Raw genomic sequence first — 18,508 nt, 5'->3', positions numbered from 1 at the left:
CGAAGAGTTTGCTTTCTTTCAACGGAATAATTAGTTGTCTTTTCCGATTTTCTCAATGTATAACCGGTCATTTAACTTAGAAGATTTTTTAATCGACTCAAATTAATTTTGAATGTAGTGTGTTAATCGCCATGTTCACAAGCAGACAAACACACGCTTCTTGTTCACACGAGATAATTTCGTTCTTCGCAAACCGTTTTTTTTTTATCCCGAGACTAAACAAAACTAGCTGGCAAAAATAATGAGTATACAATTTATGGTAATCGATCGCTTTAACATTAAACATCGAAAATGTAAAACAATTTCCGTCTTTGATATGCCGAGGCAGAACTACTCTTCTAAGCCTGATTGTTTGTAATTTTTCGCAAAAATAATTTCACAAGGGGTGTGTCTATTATTAGAAAAGCTTTAATAGTGTAATTCGTTGGGTTATTTTTCAAACATAGTTTAACTCGTAGACGGAGTGCACAGAACAAAAAGATGTCATGTTGGTCAGAGAAATCTTATAATGTGAACCCTTTAAATTCAAGGCTGGCTCCAAAGAGCGTGGTTGGGCAAGGAGCCAAATAGCGCAAAATCTGAACACACATCCAGGATTCACAGTATCTTAAAGAGCTGTCTTTGTGACTCTTTTAATATAGGAAACCAAAAATAAATCATGCGTTTCCTTCAAGCTCGACATGACCGGACAATGCGAAGGAATCGAGAGCTTCATTGTGAAGATTGAATTTACCACCAAATTTGCGAAGCTCGCTCGGCGCGGCGTCGCGTTTTTCGTGCGCTTTGCTTGAGGATAGTAACCCGCAGTCGCGACCGCAACTTCAAGCCGTTCTATCCCCAGTTTCTTATCGGTCGTCACGTCGCAGTCGTCAACGAAAACGTCTTTTGCTTAAGGCGCCTAATAATAATAATAATAAATAATACTAATGGTAATAATTTTTTTTCATAAAAATTTTTTTTATTTATTATAATCACTAAAAATATTTACAAAAATTATGATAAAATCCTTAAAAAATCGAAAAAATACATTAGAATGTCTGATAAAAATCTAAGAAAAACTAACGGTGTACGCTTCGTTTACCTTTACTCCTTGAACTTTAAAGAAGAAGGTAATACAAAAAAGTAATAATAGTAATGTGAAGAACTAGTCGGTCAATGCGTCGGTTGAATGACCGGCTGCTTAGTTTCTTAGGTTCTTTAAATTTTGTTTTATTGCTGCTCTAGCTGTCATTTTCAATTCCAAGACCTGTCAGATTCTCGTAAGAGCCTGGAAATTTGAATGATGTCACTATATTCAAGAAATTTTCTCCTACCACTGCGCTTTTTGTGGAAAGTTCCCGTGTGGCTACCTGGTGCTGTAAAAATCAAATATTGATCAACCCTAAAAAGACCAAGTTCCTTATGGTCGGGACAGGCTTCCTAACGAAATCGCGATCTCTTTCTTGGAGAAAGAGATCATACCTGTCTCCAGTGCCAAGGATCTCGGAATAATACTAGATAACAACTTAACCTATGATAAACACATTCATCATCTTCCCTCATCGTGCATGACTAAACTTTGTCAAATAAACAGGGTAAGGAACAGTTTTGATAGGGACACTTTATGCGCGATCATCTCCGCTCTAGTCCTAAGAAAATTGTTCTATTGCTCTACAGTTTAGTCAAGCACAACTGCCACAAACATCTAGAAGCTTCAAGCTGTTTAGAATTTCGCTTGCAGAATCAGCACAAAAACCAAGAAATTTGAGCACATAACACCTGCGTTACGCGAGATTAAATAGCTACTGGTAGATGAGCATCTCCTTTACAGACACTGTAATGACATTTAGGTGCATGAAGGGCCTGGCCCCCACATATTTATGAGAGTCTCTCCGAAGACGCAAGTATATTCACTATCGTAACACTAGAAACAGAAAACCCCTTGATATTCCTCCAAGCAAGACAAAGTAAGGCCAGCGACGTTTCCTCCATAGAGCAGTCAACATTTGGAAAAATTTAGACTACGACTTTAAACAGTTACTTTTAACATCATTTAAAGAAAAGTTGAAAACCTACATGCCAAAGAATTATTTCAATTTACCGCTTTTTATAATTTTATCCATTTTTTATTATAATGCTCTTTGCTGTTTAGTATTGAAAAGGCTCCCTGGGAAATACTAATAAAGTATGTATGGGTGTGTGTGTGTGTGTGTGTATGTATGTATGTAATATTAAAAGTTGTATTCTAATGGTAATACTAATAATAACGATGGTAATTATGTAATAGTGTAGTTTTATCGTTCAGGTGAGTGTAGTCCTGAGAAGGACTGTTATCGGTAGTGGTGACTGACGTTTCGACAATCTGAGAAGAATTCATCATCAGAGTCAAGTGACTTGACGGTCATCACTACCGATAACAGTCTTTCTCAGGACTACACTCACCCGGATGATCAAACTCCATTAGTCGCATGTTACCCCCGGGTTCAAACCATTAACTGGATGATGATAATGAGGCAATTATGCTAATCGTGAATATGGTTGTAAGCCATTTTACGAGCGCTCGTAAGAACTACCAGGCAAGGCAAAAGTTGCATCATTAGGAAGCGTACAAATCAGTGAGAAGGCGGCTGTCTAAATCATTCGACAGCCAGTTAAGAGAACACAGACCAATTACTCCGATTTGACTTACGTAGCAGCATGTCTTGGCGCGTGGAAGGACATACCTAGGAATTTTAACATTTCAAATGAGTTTTATGATGATTTTGTCTTTTAATCAGTAATTCATTAATGTTTGAAAGCTTTGCTCGCATTAGGTCTTCAAAAACGATAGATTATTTGAACTTACCACTAGATAGAGGGGGTTTGTCCTTGTTAATAAATCAAAGTTTCTCAATTCATGTTATTCTGATCTTTTCATTTCATCTTTGAATCTCTTTTGACAAAACAAGCTTATATATTGATATTTTATTTGATCAGATTAAAATTTACTCTATCCCAAAATAAACTAAAGAGATAGTAACGTTGCTTCTGAAGACATCTCAAAAGAAATAGTTTGCAGGAATATTGCGACAAATGATAAACAATTGAATTCATTTTCTACAAAATTTCGTCTTGGTGACTACCTGTTTACCAAGCGCACTCAGTACAAATTTCATATCATCATCAATTGACGTCTGAATAACAGAGGCCACTTCGTCACAGTCTATTTACATGCATTTTACAATTTTATTGCTTAAAATCAGTATTAATAATCTCCATCCTTGCTCAGTCTCGTTGCGTGTTTCTCATTATTTCAAACTTTAATATTTTTCCTAAATTTTCATATTTATAGTTTTCTCCAATCTATATATTGACCTCTTGCGTGATGTGCTGTCACCCGTGTCATCCTCTGACGCATCATGAGCGAGCGAAACTTGTTCATGACAACCATTACGTGTTCGAGCGACTGAACAGGTTAATTTAACCTTACCGCACCATGCTGTGGACGTCATTCAAGCATTCTTATGCGAGTGTTCATTAATACTAGAGCAAACAAGAAGCACAACGATAAGCGATGCGGGAATCGTTCTTCAAAAGTATTTTCATTTTGTCCATTTGGAGCGAGATTTCAATCATGTGCGTGCATTGTCGAAGCTCTTCTAGAATTCCTGATGAATTGAAGATAGCTGGGCAGATAAAGCTCTGTTTGAGGACATGTAACCTCAGCTGGCAAGAAAACGAAACGGAAATATCAAGTAAAGAGGTAATCTAACAATTCCTTCACTTATAGCGGTGTTTATTTTAGTTCAATGAACAACTATTTTCAAAGAATGTTGGCAAAAGCTCCATGTACGAGATTTTAACTATAATTCGTAGACAATATAGTTCAATAACGAGTGTTAAAATTTTCAAAATTTCCAATCTCGTATTTTTCTAGAGGAAACTGTCCTTCTCTGCGAACATCTTTATATGCTCAAAGCATGTCGATGTGAGACCCTCATCTGAGCTAGCTCGATTATCGGTACAAATTTGCCTCCCATGCATTTGAAAAAAGATTCAGCTAGATTATGAGCTGTTGATATGAGAAAACACACTTCCTTTATTCAGAAATAAACAAAGAGCGACCTTTCAAGTTTAGTCCCTAACGGGATGAAATTCATTTGAAAAGAACCAGCAGCGGTGGTTTATTTACTTAGGAAAAACTGGCAAACAATGACCTGGATTGGCCCTACTTCTCATAGGAAGAAAATATCATATATTTTAAAAGAAAAAATGTTGAAGATGACGGTAATAGATTCAAACTGATTAACGGGCAAATATCAAAAGACCCTGAGGGCTAATTACGCGTGAAAAGTTTACCTCCGAAAATAACGGGTGAATAATTGGGTCTAGAACAATCGTAAACGCAAAATATTCGACTTAATCATTCAGTCCAATTTCTGCCTTCTATATTTCGAAAAAATGTGAATTTGTAAAACCTATTCCACCATTGGAAAGAAAAAAAATAAATAAACCGACAAAAACAAAACAAAATAGATTGGGAGATAAAAAAAGAAACACAATTGAAGAATATACGCAGTAGGGGTACATCAAGAAATAAAATGACAATATCCGCTGTTATACTTCCTATTTTCTATATTCCGAATATTCCTCTCTCTTTATTTCCCAACCTCTACATTTTCCACTTTCTGCAAGCCTGCTTTTTTCATTTTCGACGCTTTTCATTTTTAATACTCGGCTATTTACAATATTCGCTCTTTGAACACCGTAGTTACCATCTAGCCTCCGATTCAAGATCAAAACTTGTTTAAGTTTGAGGTTTTGAGGTTTGTTCAAACATGCTCAGTCTCAAATCCATGATCTTTTTGTTTCGGTTTAGGACAATTCACTGTATGCCTGTAAGAAATCTATAGTACAGACTATTGTCACCTTTCTACGAATTAACAATATTCTCCTGTTTTTCTTTTGTGCAGTCACACGGACGTCATCAGTGTTGTTACGACAAATGTCGAGTTTTTGTATTGAAGAGTAAGTAAATAGTAAAAAGAAGTGAAATGATAGTATTCTATCCTGTATGAGATGTAGCAGATATAACAATTTGGCGTGCTAGATTGAGAGATAATGTCGGAAGAGACACGTAAATAGCTTGATGTTTTTATGATTTAACGTAACGTCAATCAATGGTTAAAATCAGACTCAATTTATAGAGGGTAACACCTAATAGTTAAACAACTAATACAGCTGTGACTCTCTTAATGAATGATACATTGTTAGAATGGATTTCCTAACACTAGTTTACTAGCTCTGATCTAACAAGGAAAGTGTGGGTCACCGCTTATAAAGGTGACGCTTACCGAGCTGTCAATCTCTAACCTTCGTCATGATTTTATACTTAACTAGCGAATCACGCTAAGCTACGCAGAGCGGAGTTCGCATACTAAATAGGTACTTCGCGATGTTTACGCTTTACGAAATGACTTCTTAGTCTTACGGTCAAGGTCGCGCGAAACAAAAACTAGATTGGTTAAATTATAACAACCTTACAAACAGAATTAAAATCATAGCTGAGGAGATATCCTAAGAGAAAATAGTCCTCGAAGACTGTTACATAACAACAGAATAAACAGAAAATTCGAAGAAGAAAAGGCGTACACAAGGTACCGCCCCTAAAAGAGCTACGTGCTATTCGTATAAATTACCTGATTATAAATTCAGTGTGGAGGATGAAAAGTACTACATGCTTACACCTAAAAAGTCACTTCTAAGTAAAAGAGGTGTAGAGCGTGCTAATTGATACCTGTAAGATAAGACCGCCAAAAAGAATAAGAAATGATCAAATGGCTTATTATAATTTTTACTGAATGACTTGTGTTAATATATTATTTCCATTCATTTTCCACGGTCAAATAAGTGAAAAAAACACCTATAATGAAAATTCTTGCTAGATGCCAATTTTGTCTTTTAACAATATTACAAATTAAATGATATATATAAAAAATTACAATATCAAAACTTCTTTAAAAGTTAATGTGCATATTACCCACAATATACGATCTAATATATTCTGAAGAAAAGGTTAAAACTGTTTCCCTAATCTGACTTAATTAAGACATTATTAACAAAACATTCGTTGAAATATTTATAGATGAGGAGGTACGTATCTTAAGCGGAAGGTGATTCCAATATTTGGAAGTTGTCGCGGTAAAAGTAATATCTCCCTCTTTTACTCGATATATCGTAGCTTTTAAGAAAATGTTGTGATTGGCGCTCCGTTTGCTTCTACATGTACTTCACGTGTGGAATAACTAGTTAAACGAGAGCCGTTGAGAGCTCGAGGAATTCAGTCAAGTTTACATACCGAAAAAGGGAAATCTATTCACAGCCTCCCACTCTTCCTCAGCTGAAGCCCCCTCCCTTGTACTGTAATTCCAGATTTTCTTCGTCCCCGTGTGAATAACCTGAAACAATCGCGCGACCAGCAGACGAAGCCACCTTTCAAGAGGCAAAAACGAGGTAACAAAAAACGTTTTCCTCAAACGATGATAAGCTGATTTACTACTAGCCAAGCATTACACTTACATAATAGCTGGCTACGTTGACTACAGTTGATAGAAATGACTAGATTGGGACACCAAAAGTTTTTTTAAGTTTAATTAGATAGTTCTATTTTAAATTTAGTAACAATGTGTAAAAAAAAAAAAACAAAAGATCGCCGATCGGATCGCAGTTAAGCCGTTTTTAACACCTTTGTTTTTTGTATTTGAATTTTTCCGGGTTTTCAATCAGTCCCCGAGTGATCGTCACAATCTCAGAGTAAAAGTGGTTCCAAAAAAGGGGGTAAAAGGGGGGAGGTAAACAAATTGAAAATGTGTATTATTCAACGCATAAATGTTAACACACTCATGGGAAGGTCATTTGTAGTGAAGGTGAGTGGTTCAACTAAGTTTAACGAAAAGAGCAGAGAAGGTTTGCTTGACTGCATCAGTGTTTAACTAAATTCATCATACAGATGAGGCACGTATCGAGCTGGTTGATTGACCGTTAATACGTGCGGTCGCCTTGAGCATCTTTTTAAGTCCTATTTTTGGCTACAATGAGACAAGACCGACAAAGGTTGATGAGTTAACCTTTGCATGTTAAGTACGGTCGGAAAGCTCGCACAAAGTGCTGAGAGGGAAAAAGAGGCTGCTAGTATCGCTGCTAGGCACAAACTATTGACTATTTGCGGTTTTCGTCACAAGCTTAGTATTTTAGCAGAAGTGCAAAGTCCTGGCTTAGTCTAATGGTCAATCAACAATATCGATTCGCCCTGCATTTTAACCAGAAATATGGTTCATTGTGACTCCTCCTGCTTCTTTTGGTTCAAGAGTGTTATTGACATTTCATTATGGACAAGTCATTGCAACTTGGAAATTACTTTCCCGTGCTCTTCGAATAATGGCCAGATCTTTATCCTTACAATTTGTTTGCTATTTTCGCACAGAAAGCTCCCTGAGCCACCTAGAAGACAGCTCTGATAACGGTAAAATAAAAATATGCCTTTTTTTGTCACGAGTAGTCCAGTAGTGCAGAGTGTTTTCTTTTTTCAACTTTGTTACCACCATCTTAGTGCTGAGTATTTGCCTTACTTGATCACTTTTGGATTTTAGTTAGTTTGTCTGATTTCTTTTAAAACCCTTTTTTTCTTTCTGTCTCTTTGTACTTGACTTTTCGTTTTGTATTTTGTTTGCTTGTTTGTTTTTTTCTTTTGGTTTCCTGTCTTTTTTGCGTTCTTGTTTCAGCTGCTTTAGTCCTGTTTTATTTCTTTGTTTATATTTTTCGAAGTGATTTGACTTGTAATTGAAAGAAAGCAGAAAATTAGTTGTTTCCCTTAAATCTGCTGACTCGGCCTTTGTGGTGCTGTACAAAGCTCGGTATGATAAACCGTTACCACCTTCTGTATCTGGTTTCTCAAATTTAGGTGATACTAGTTTGACAGTCATAGGTAAAGCAAACCTACCCTAACCACTTTAAGAAAACTAAAAAGCGAGTTGTTAACTTACATTTTGTGCTAAAAAAAAAAAAATGTCATTAAAAGGTATTTCAGAACTCGGCGTTTCATTCGTTTTTGGTGCAGACACATTTAGCAAGTGCTATTTGTCATTTTGAATGTACCAGTGCTAAATTTATCATCGAGAGTAGATTTATTTCATTTTCTCTAATGATTAATGCATGGTATTGTAATTTTTCAAACAAAGATTGCAATTTGGGGAATACAACGAGTTCCACTTTGATAAAGCCTAACATGAAGTTAGTGAGATTCCAGGAACTTAACAACACAGGAACATACATGTTGAACGTGACGTGGATACCTTTGCAAGGTATGTAGAGTAACAATATAATGGTGTCACATGTCAATCAAGAAAAATGATTCCTGCTCGGACAAGACAAATTATTTCCAATTCTGCTTAGCCTTTTCGGCAAACCTTTTGAAAACCAGTAATTATCCATTTGCGTTGGTAAAAGGTTGCTTTGTTTGTGCGAGAAAGATAGTTCGCATGTGATCTTTATTACAGATGACAATCTCATCTGGGATGGATACATGGTGATTTACAAAGTTGCAAAGGAAATCTTCAAATGCGTGAACTTGGATAAGGTAAGAATTGCTAACATCTGGGGATTTAAATGATATTCATAATGGCTAGGTTTAAAATTAGATCAAACTTTTGCTGAAAAAAAGTATGGAGCAACTGAAAGCTTGCATTTCTTAGAATACTTAGAACTTCTTCAAGTTAATTTATTAATTTTACCCTTTCGTAATTATGCTTTTAATCGACTTTTGTACTTGGTTTTGCCTCAAACATCGGCCCTAGATGTTAGGTGCGAGGGAAAAGTGTTTTTTGTTTTTAGCAGAGACACATTGAGGTTATTCATTATTATGCAACCATGACTTCTTTTTCAGAATGTCACGAATTTTGTGGTAAAGAGTAATTTGACAAGAGGTGTTAATTTCTTCTTCTCTGTAAGTGTTTCCAATTTTATGTATTTAACAAATAAAAATTGATGAGGGGAAGATAAGCTTAGGAACTTTAAAACAATATTACGGTCGATTTCGATAGCAGAAAACTTGAATTTAGAGCGACGCAGGAATCTGAGGAGCCCTTTGAAGCGGGAAAGGAAATGCGTTTTAAGCCCTATGCATCCGTTTTACTCTGGTTTTTGCACTTTTAGGCATATCAAATATAAAGGTTTGATTGGGGTTTGACAGTGGGACCTATGAAGCAGCATTTACGGTTGTTCGAAGGTTTCATGCTTTTTTTTAAGAAAACAGACTTAAGGCTTGAAGCATCGACTGTATAGGCCGAATACCTTGTGCAAATTTAAAACTATTATGAATGACATATCATAGCGGAGCTCGCAGAGCGTAGCCCCATAACTATACAAAATAGCAGTAACCCATCAAGGCGAAAAAATTTGGATGTACGACCGTACAAGGTGCTACTTTTAACATGCGTCAACTATACCGCGGGCACACCAACGCCACGGCTTTGTCCAGTAGTCCAGTAGTCCAGTGGTCAGTGCATTGGGCTCCAAGTCGGACGAGGGGGGTTCTATTCCCGGCGGGGGAAAGGCGTTGTGCCCTTGAGACGTACGGGAAAAAAAAATGCGAGCTCCGCTTTTAGGCTTGGCTAAATCTACATATTAGTAGTATGAATCCAACTCTGTGGAGTGGTACAGCGTTCACTGAATCCACTTCAACAAAAGACCCCACTCGGTTCCTGAAACAATAATGTAATGTAATATCTGTGTTTTTTACCTTTGATTATTTTGTGCAGTACCGCACGGGGTTGATAATGCCTTTGAAGTTTAATTCTTGTATGTCTTGGCGCCAATATTAGAAAGCCCTTACGAGTAAATGAGGCAATTTTAGGAAACGTCCCGAGTAATCAAGCAATTTTTAGCAAACGTCCTGTCTAAACGACGGGCGGGTGAAAACAGCACAAAAAAATCTAGTGGTGGAAAAATCTTGGCCGAGCGAAGGTCCAGCGCCTGAGATAGGCAATTCGACTTGTTAATTTGTAAATAGATTCTGACTTGGGTAGATTCTCCATTATCAAGTTGTATTCCAAAATGTCTTAAAACATTATTTAAATTTACTCACTAATGTCATAGCTAAGCTCAACCAAAGGGTCACTGTGGCGTGTTCCTGAATCGCCGAAAATTTAGTGTGGCATTGTTGTCTTTTTTTTTTTCTTTAAGGTTTTTGCCCGGCCATTCACTAGTGACAACCCTGCGGATTTTGACATAGGTTAGTTGCCTCTAACCGAGACCGTTTTTGTTTCTTAGCGTACAGAGACTGCCAAGGGCATTAATAATGTTTGAATTACATATTTCTAAACGAGGAAAGGCTCAACGCGGCTGCCACATCACACATCAGTATGTCCTGTCTCTTCTGTCTAACTCTTTTCTTTCTTTTTTCCTCGTCTAATTTTGTCCTTTTTTTTGTGCAGTTTGTCGCATCCCATGTAAAGGTGGGTATTTCGATGAAATTTATAAATAAAGATCTATATATAAGTATTTCTAAATGCGTATTGTGGTGGTCACTTGAAATATGAAACACAACTGTTAATTTAAAAGTTAATCGGTTGATACTAACAGCAGAATGAAAATGCGTCGATCAGTTCGAAGCTTCAAACCCTCCCATCTGCACCCAAACCCGGGCAACATTCTCGGGCGTTTCAACTTTTGAAGATTGGTTCCTTCAAATTCCCGCTCAACACTGAGTGTTCAGATGCCCCACCCAAGTGCCGGAACTGATCAGAGATGTTTTGTAAAGGATACGATCAGCGACCGTGACTTTCTTGTACACCTTTTCTTCTGTGCAATCTGCTCACGAGAGCGACTTCGAAATTCTTTTCCTTTAAACACCTCCATATCAAAATATATGTATTTCGCTAGAAAAATGACAGTTCCGGTTCAAATTCCCCACCCCACACAGGAAAAGTTCAAATTTTTCTGCACTTCAGGCACGGACGATGGTCAAATGTCCCGTGGGTTGCCTGGGAGGGGGATGTTGTAGCTTCGAATGGATCAGTGCATAAGCTTTATCTTTGAAGATATGTGCAATAGTCTAGAAAAATAAATATATCATAATTACATCATATCCTATATATCAATATGCACGATAGAGCATGACTAAGCATAACAAGGTAAATATTGGAACACGCTAAAATAATCAGGAGATGTTTCTAGCCCGCCCACAAAGTTACACTTCTTATTCATGGCAAGCTTCTTGGAAAAACAATAAGCCAGCCTGCAACATCTGACCACCTTGATCACACGTATAATACTTTAAACGCTTGAAAAAGCTTACCAAAGTTAATTCAGCATGTAGAATCGAGACAACATTTTACATATTCGGGGTAGATGTATAGCCTATGATGTTCACCAAGAGATTATAAACTATAATTATATCTTGAGCTTATTCTGTAAATGTATTTTACCCACGTGATGGTTTTTTAAGTTGTTTAGCAGCCAATAATAATTTTATGGGCTCTTCAATTTAATGTTTTAACTCACAAGTAGGGCTTGGGTCAGATGCACTTCATAAGAGTGAAAAATTTGTGTATTCATAGAGGCGAAGCCAATCAATCACGAGGCAACTGGCCCTTCTTCGACTCCTGATCCAGGTTTGTTGCTGGTTTTGTTAGCAGAAACAGTCACTACGAAAGCTTCTCTTTGTATAAGTATACATCTGTATATTGGACTTAGCATTACCCCTTTTAAAGCAAACGCGAATCGCAACCAAGGAAGAAAGCAGAAAACTTTTTGTCAGCAACCTTCTAACGCACTTTAAAAGGACAGGCGCTCGGTTGTTGTTGTTGTTATTTTTGTAATCATTGTTATTGGCTATTATTTTTTAAATCTGTAAAATTTTGAGTGCCATTTAATTGTAACCTCTTCCAGAGGATAATCTCTTGCGAGAAAATCTCGGCTATCTAGTTTTGAACCAGGTGATGGCTCACAGTTTTTAAAGATGTTGAAATATTGTATGACTTTTTCACTTTACTTATCTCTTCCTGATACACAGCTCACGACCCGAATGCAACAACTCCTAGGATCCCAGGTCTGTCGAAAAAAGACTTTTAAGAGTATTTTATATACCCTTTTATATCTTGTTTTGTTTATCTGTCGAAGTTGATTAAGTTTCGATCTTTGCTCTCTTTATATGGACCAATGGAAAGACGGGAACTTCAGAAACAATTGCATAATATTATTGCCATTTTTTCTTTTTATAGTTCCAGTCTCGAGTTTTATCTTCAAAGCACGTGTTCAGATTATTATCTTCCTTGTACTAAATGTTATCTCAAGTAAGAAGAGTATTGTTAGACTGACAAGTGTCGTCGCTCTCACTTAATTGTGATTAAACAAAGTTTATGGTCGTTTGGTTGCAACTCCTTTCGTTACGTTTCTAGAAGCAGCCACAACGTAGCAGTTTTACGTTAAGTCGGTTTTATTTTTATCTATTTACTTTTTGATTATATAGTTCCTTCTTCAAAGATCAATCGAACTTCTTCGTCACCTCCGACTTCAGGTTTGTCCGAAAATACTTAACACCATTCTTAAAAAAGTAATGACACTTTGTAAATAATGATATTTCTGTTTAAATCAAGGTAGAAGTAGAAAGCTCCAAGGCTAATCGAGGAATTTCGATCTTGTTGCGCAGTTCGGGAAATTTCAGAAATTTCAGAAAGCTAATTGCATGAATAATGATATTGTTAAAGAATAGTGATAGTAATCCTTAACTTTACGCAACCCCGTGCGATCAACTTACTTATTTTCCTACGGTGCTTTTTACTTTATAAAATAATTCAAATAGTACGCGCGCTCTGATTGGCCATAAAACCATTTTACATGAGCGTATGTAAACACGGTTTTCGTTCCACTTTCATTAGTTATTTTATGAAAGAAATGTAAAATGGTTTCCGTGTTTACATAGCCTGATGTAAACAGTTAGGAGGTTGGGAGAACACTCTATAAGCTGGAAACCACTCCGCTTCGCGTCGTGGTTTCCTACGCTTATCTTGTGTTCTCCCAACCTCCCAAGTGTTTACATCAGGCTATGTAAACACGGAAACCATTTTAAATTTCTTCAATATACCACACAAGTTAATAGTTCTTTTCGCGCGCGCTGATTGGCTGGTTTGGATGTTAATATAGCTAGTGCTATATTAACATTGAATCGAGCTAGAAGTAGTATAAATCTACGGCTGATCAAAGGATTTCAATCTTGCTGCGCGACTTTGCAACTACAGCAGATTCTGAAAAAACGCGTGATGTTTTTTATTACTTCCCCCGGTTCCATACAATTACTTCAATTAATAAGACCTCTTTGTCTCCTCCGACTTCAAGTTTGTCAGAAAATACTGAACACCATTCTTAATAACGCTTTGTTGCCGATGATTTTTCTTTATAAAACGAAGTGGGGCAGCTCCGGTCCACTGCTGATCGAAGGATTTCGATCTTGCTACGCGACACAGACATATTGGCAACTGCTGAAAACACGCTTGATATATAAACAATGGCCTAATTTGGCGCGAAACTAAAGTGCACAGATATTTGTCCGCGGACATTATGTGTTCCGAGATATTTACAGTTTTCCGAACATCATTCTTAATAACAGTTTTCCAGACACCATTCTTAATAACAGTTTTCCGAACACCATTCTTAATAACAGTTTTCCGAACGCGAAGCTCGAGGAAAACTGTGAGCTTCGAGGAGCATATGATTATACGAGCATATTTTCGCGCCAAATGGAGGCTATTGAATTGTCTTTGAATTGTCGTTGAAATATTTTGCAACGAGCTGGGGAAAAAAAATTACAAACACCTTACTGTTTGCTGAGTGAAATGTTCACTTCTCAGTTCTAAAGTAAGACTTAACGAATAGGCAAATATGTCCTTGTTCTGTAAAAACCAGAAAACGCTTTTCTTCCCTTGGATTTAATTCTTTACCAACGGCGTGGAAACAAAAATATTGTATGGATTATGATAATCCTTAATTATACTCGGTCTTATGCCACTATTTACACTTTTTTTTTTACTTTGTTTTGCTTTGTGCAGAGATGAAAAAGACTTCTTCGTATTCTGCGACTTCAGGTTTGTCAGGAAATACCAAGCAACATCCTTAAGACTTTAATAAAGCTTTGTTTGCAGACATAAATCTCTTGTTTGTAATTGAGTTTTCTAACGAGCTTTTCTCGTATATTGAAAAAGTATTACTCTGTTTATTTCAAAAGGATTTTTTCTATGTTAAAGCATGATTTACCCTGATTTTAAGATACCTTTACCTGTTTAAATCATACCGATCAAACTTGATATGCGTTAAAAATTTGCATCGGACATTACATGCAAAGGAACTTTTCGTGCCAGTCGATGTAGAGCTATATTTCATAGGTGCGATAATTGAGCCTTTGAAATAAAATCGACGACTGCTGTTTAATAATAAATAAATTTTGCTGAGAAAACGATTTACAAGCAATTATTAGATTCGTTTGCACTATTTGGTTCTTCCTTTCATTCTCCACTAGAATACTATGCGATTCCAAGATGGAAAAGAAACACTGCCAAGGATGCTTTCACTAATATGCTATTTCATCATCTCTTTCAGGTCATAAAAATAATATGATTGCTTATGTACTTGCAACTGTTACCATCTCGGTATTCGTTATCATTGTGGCTGCTTTGATCATTCACTTGCGCTGCCGTCGACAAAAACCGAAACCAAGGGAACCATCTGTCTCCTTAACAGGTACATGTTCAAATCGCCAACTGTGATGATAGAGATCAAGGGGATCACTTGTGGTTGACTTCTGTTTTGCGCAGTCATGCAATATGCTCTGACTGTCCGTGTCTGTCCTCTGTCTGTTTGTCTGTCTGTGTCTCTCTTTCTGATACTTTTTTAAACGATAAACTAATGAGCAGCACCGCACGAGCTAAAATAGTAAATACTAGATTTATTTTCCTACGCGTTACGCGCGAAAAAGCGTGGAATAAGGTATTTTTCAATGCTCGCGACCAGCTGTTGTAGTCCTATGAGAATCGTGCAGGGTCTGGTATGGTTTTTCCAACATGTGGGCCGTCATGTTTAAGTATTACGCGAAAATTTTGGGGTCCAATGTGTTAATCTTCATGTCAAGCCCCTGATGTCACGGTTGTAGTCTTGTAACGGTCTACACGGAATTTCAGTGTTGTGGACATGATTTTGCAGTTCTGGGCAAAAAGCATTACTGCCACGTTAAATTAAAGTTTTGAATTTGTGTATGTATGTTGTATATGATGCTTTTCAGTGATTTTGTTGTCATTCGGCATTGAGACAATCTTTTGGCGGAAAATCAATAAGATTTTCCAGCTAGGCTCCTAATCTCGATAACCGTGTTAGAGTGTGATAACTTCAATCCGGTTACTTCAATTAATCGATAATATTATAAAGGTTTTCTTGCAGGCTACTGTTCAAAGTTGAACCACCAATTAGATGGCGGCGCTTTCCACACTTAGTATTTATTAATTGTTTCAGTATATCTGCGTTTTTGTTAGTTCTACCGTGCATGTTTCATATCCAATTATTTCATGTTTCAGATATGCAGTTTGAATACGATGCGTTTGTTATATACAGCTCCGAAGACGCAGATTGGGTGGTAAGAACTCTTATTCCAACTCTTGAGGAAAAGTACGGTTTAAAGTGCTGTGTTCATTACAGAGATTTTCTTCTTGGAGTTCCCTTTCGTCAAAATATGGTTGACAGCGTTTACAAGTGTAAGAAGAATATTGCAGTTGTGTCCACTCACTTTTTCAATAGTAACTATTGTGGCACAGAACTAGATTACGCTCTTCATCGACTTATGGAAAAGAAAGATGACAGTCTCGTAGTAATCAAACTTGACGATGTCCATAATAAGAAACTACCCAGGGAACTCCGAAAAAGGAGTTACATAGACTATCCAAAGTCCACTGATAAAGAAACGTGGGAGAAAAAATTAGTAAAAAGCTTGACGTCCACCAGATTTTTACTAGAACAATGACCAAATGATACATGGGATACCTAGAATGGTGAGGTATTGTGGCGAGAAAGATGATACCGTCTTGGGTAAAATCATGCTATTAACCACCTAGGAGCACCGTACGAAAGCAACTTGATGGACTTATCATTAAGCAATAGGCTTTATGCATGTTTACGTTGAAATAACCTTATTTATAAAAAGCCTCATGCCTTTAGAGGCACGGACTGGTGACTTTAATTGGATGGTATTCTCTAGACACTGAAATCAACTTGATTTGAAGAAACGCGCACTTTAAAACGTTTAGAAAGCAGCAAAAATTCATGATAAATTTTAACGCAAAGAGGCCTAGAAGGAATTTTCAGTTTAATACGTCATCGTAAGTGGGATTTTTTCTAAATGGGGCGGGGTTTTGGGTTGCTGATGACTTCCGCCCCACCCCTATATCATCTCATACACTTTACTTGCATAGAAATCATTTCTGTTTATTTTATAACGCTTTACTTAACGTTTTTACATTGGTAGAAATACAAATTGCCGGATTGATAAGTTAAGAGATAGAGTTGGATTGCCATTATACAAGTCAGCAAAATAACGCTGTTAAATTTAATGTCATCCTATGGGAATTTTTCTTCTAAACATTGTTCACAGGCGCCAGGCTTACTCTTCGAGATACTTAGAGGAGAACAGATGCAATTTCCCAGTTTGCAAATTTTTTCTCTTTCTCTATTGGCGGTAACATTTTTAATAACATTGCTCAGAAATTGACAATTTCTTTGGCAGTCGTCTAGGTCTAAAGAATCGGTATGATCGTCTACATCTCGCTTTGTGAACGTGTTGGGAATGTCATCTTCCTCAGTGTCGTGCCATGCGACAGGTTCCGCATGGGCAGCTATATCTCGTTTGACTTGTGGCCTACTGTGCGTTGAAGCCGCGAGCAGAAAAACAATCATGGCTTTGAAGACAGCACCCTGCGAAAAACCAGTGAAAGATAAAAGATAAGAAAATACTCGAGAAACGTAAATAATTTAAAGAAGATAGAGATATAATTTGAAATGTTACACGTACATATGGTAATGCAAAGAAAGAATTCATTTGTATAAATAGTGAAATCGAAGGCGATGTGTTCGTCTTTATACTGCGATCATCGTCATGGTTTAGAATTAAGATAATTAGGATGGCTAAGCTGATTCCGGAGATATGCGCGCTCTGATTAGCCAACAATCGACTTGTTTTTCACTGGACGCTAAGGCACAAAAGTCTTGGAGACGCAGTTCCTGTCGTAGAATTTTTTTTTTTTCGATTCCAGTTTCAATTTAAAATACCTTTCTGAACCGCCTCTTGCAATACAGCTCCGGTTTCGGAGAAAATACTTTTGATGACCATTTTGAGGTTTTAACTCAAATATACCTTCTGTTCTGCCGTAGTGGTAAACAAAATCTGAAAATACCTTTTCAACGTTTTCATGAAATATTTCAGTTCCCTGTCGGCACAAGCTTGTGAAAATACTACTCTGCTCTACGGCCACTTCCATGGCTGTATACATCAAATTAAAGTTACATGCCTCAGACAATACCACCTCAACAATTGTTTGACCATACTTGGAATTAAGAGAGAAAAAATACTGCACAGCTGATCTGAAGCTGTTTTGTTGCGATTTATACAAGGGCAAATAAATTTCAACAAGAACTTTCAATCACCGGCGATATCTCCGCCACCTGGTGACATCTCGTCTGCGTCGAATGAGATATCGTTGCATAAAAGCTTACCGAAATATCGCTCCGGCAAATATTAAAGAAATAGAAAACATCAAACTCGATCTTACTTACATCGTCTCTTTACGTCGAGGAGAGAGTCGAAATTAAGAAATGCATCGCCATATCAAATGATGAGAAGGAAACTAAACAGAAATTCTTGGAAATTTCTTCCCTTTACAGCACTTTACTGTAACGTAATTACATTGAAGTAAATTAACCAATTAGATATGCGTATTGCCCAAGTACACATTGCTGTTAGCTCCTGTGTTGGGGGACAATATGACTCTCTTGTTAGTGCCATTAGCTAGGAGAGTGAACAATTTTAGCAGTGTATGTAATGGCAATATAAATAGCCATGGTAATATTGTATATAGCGTCAATACTATGAGGGCGGAGACACGGAAAAGTGGGTGTGTTTTTAAAAAATTGTCGCGGCATTGTAAGCAGGGTAAACACCGTCGCTGTAAGTAAAATGAGATAAGTTATGATTTGAGTAACCTTCAGTGTGTTAAACAAAGTTTGAAAAAATAATAATATAAAAAAGATACATCTTTCCCCGACGACGAGATATCGTTTCCGCCAGGCAATAAATCGACCAGGCAACATTACATCGTTTAGTCAATTTTGCTTCAGACCTCTGACTTACATGTCTGTTTCTTACGGGTAAGACTAGTCAAAACAGGAATGGAGCCTGAAACCGCTTCACTCCATGCTAGAAAGTGGACTTTCGCTGTATCATTAAAGAAAACATTTTTTT

At 37.0% G+C, this 18,508-nt stretch overlaps 1 protein-coding gene across 4 annotated transcripts; it reads left to right on the top strand.

The window, feature by feature from the left end:
* Positions 1–3,391: 3,391 nt before the first annotated feature.
* LOC131796360 (uncharacterized) lies at positions 3,392–18,508 on the top strand. Of its 4 annotated transcripts, XM_066165576.1 has the most exons (15): positions 3,392–3,721; positions 4,932–4,986; positions 6,391–6,471; positions 7,442–7,480; positions 8,196–8,318; positions 8,514–8,593; positions 8,900–8,959; positions 10,198–10,246; positions 10,449–10,469; positions 11,574–11,627; positions 12,029–12,064; positions 12,485–12,532; positions 14,061–14,096; positions 14,608–14,748; positions 15,576–18,508. In XM_066165576.1, the coding sequence occupies exons 1-15, from the start codon at positions 3,533–3,535 to the stop codon at positions 16,016–16,018; spliced, it is 1,455 nt and encodes a 484-aa protein (XP_066021673.1). In that variant the 5' UTR covers positions 3,392–3,532; the 3' UTR covers positions 16,019–18,508. The 4 variants fall into 4 exon arrangements, with proteins under 4 accessions (XP_066021673.1, XP_066021674.1, XP_066021675.1 ...); XM_066165577.1 differs by lacking the exon at positions 11,574–11,627; XM_066165578.1 differs by lacking the exons at positions 11,574–11,627; positions 12,029–12,064; positions 12,485–12,532.

This window comes from Pocillopora verrucosa, chromosome 4, assembly GCF_036669915.1.
Source record: "Pocillopora verrucosa isolate sample1 chromosome 4, ASM3666991v2, whole genome shotgun sequence".
Taxonomy (NCBI): Eukaryota; Metazoa; Cnidaria; class Anthozoa; order Scleractinia; family Pocilloporidae; genus Pocillopora; species Pocillopora verrucosa.
Note: the sequence above shows the minus strand (reverse complement) of the source record. Positions and strands in the feature narration are given on the sequence as shown.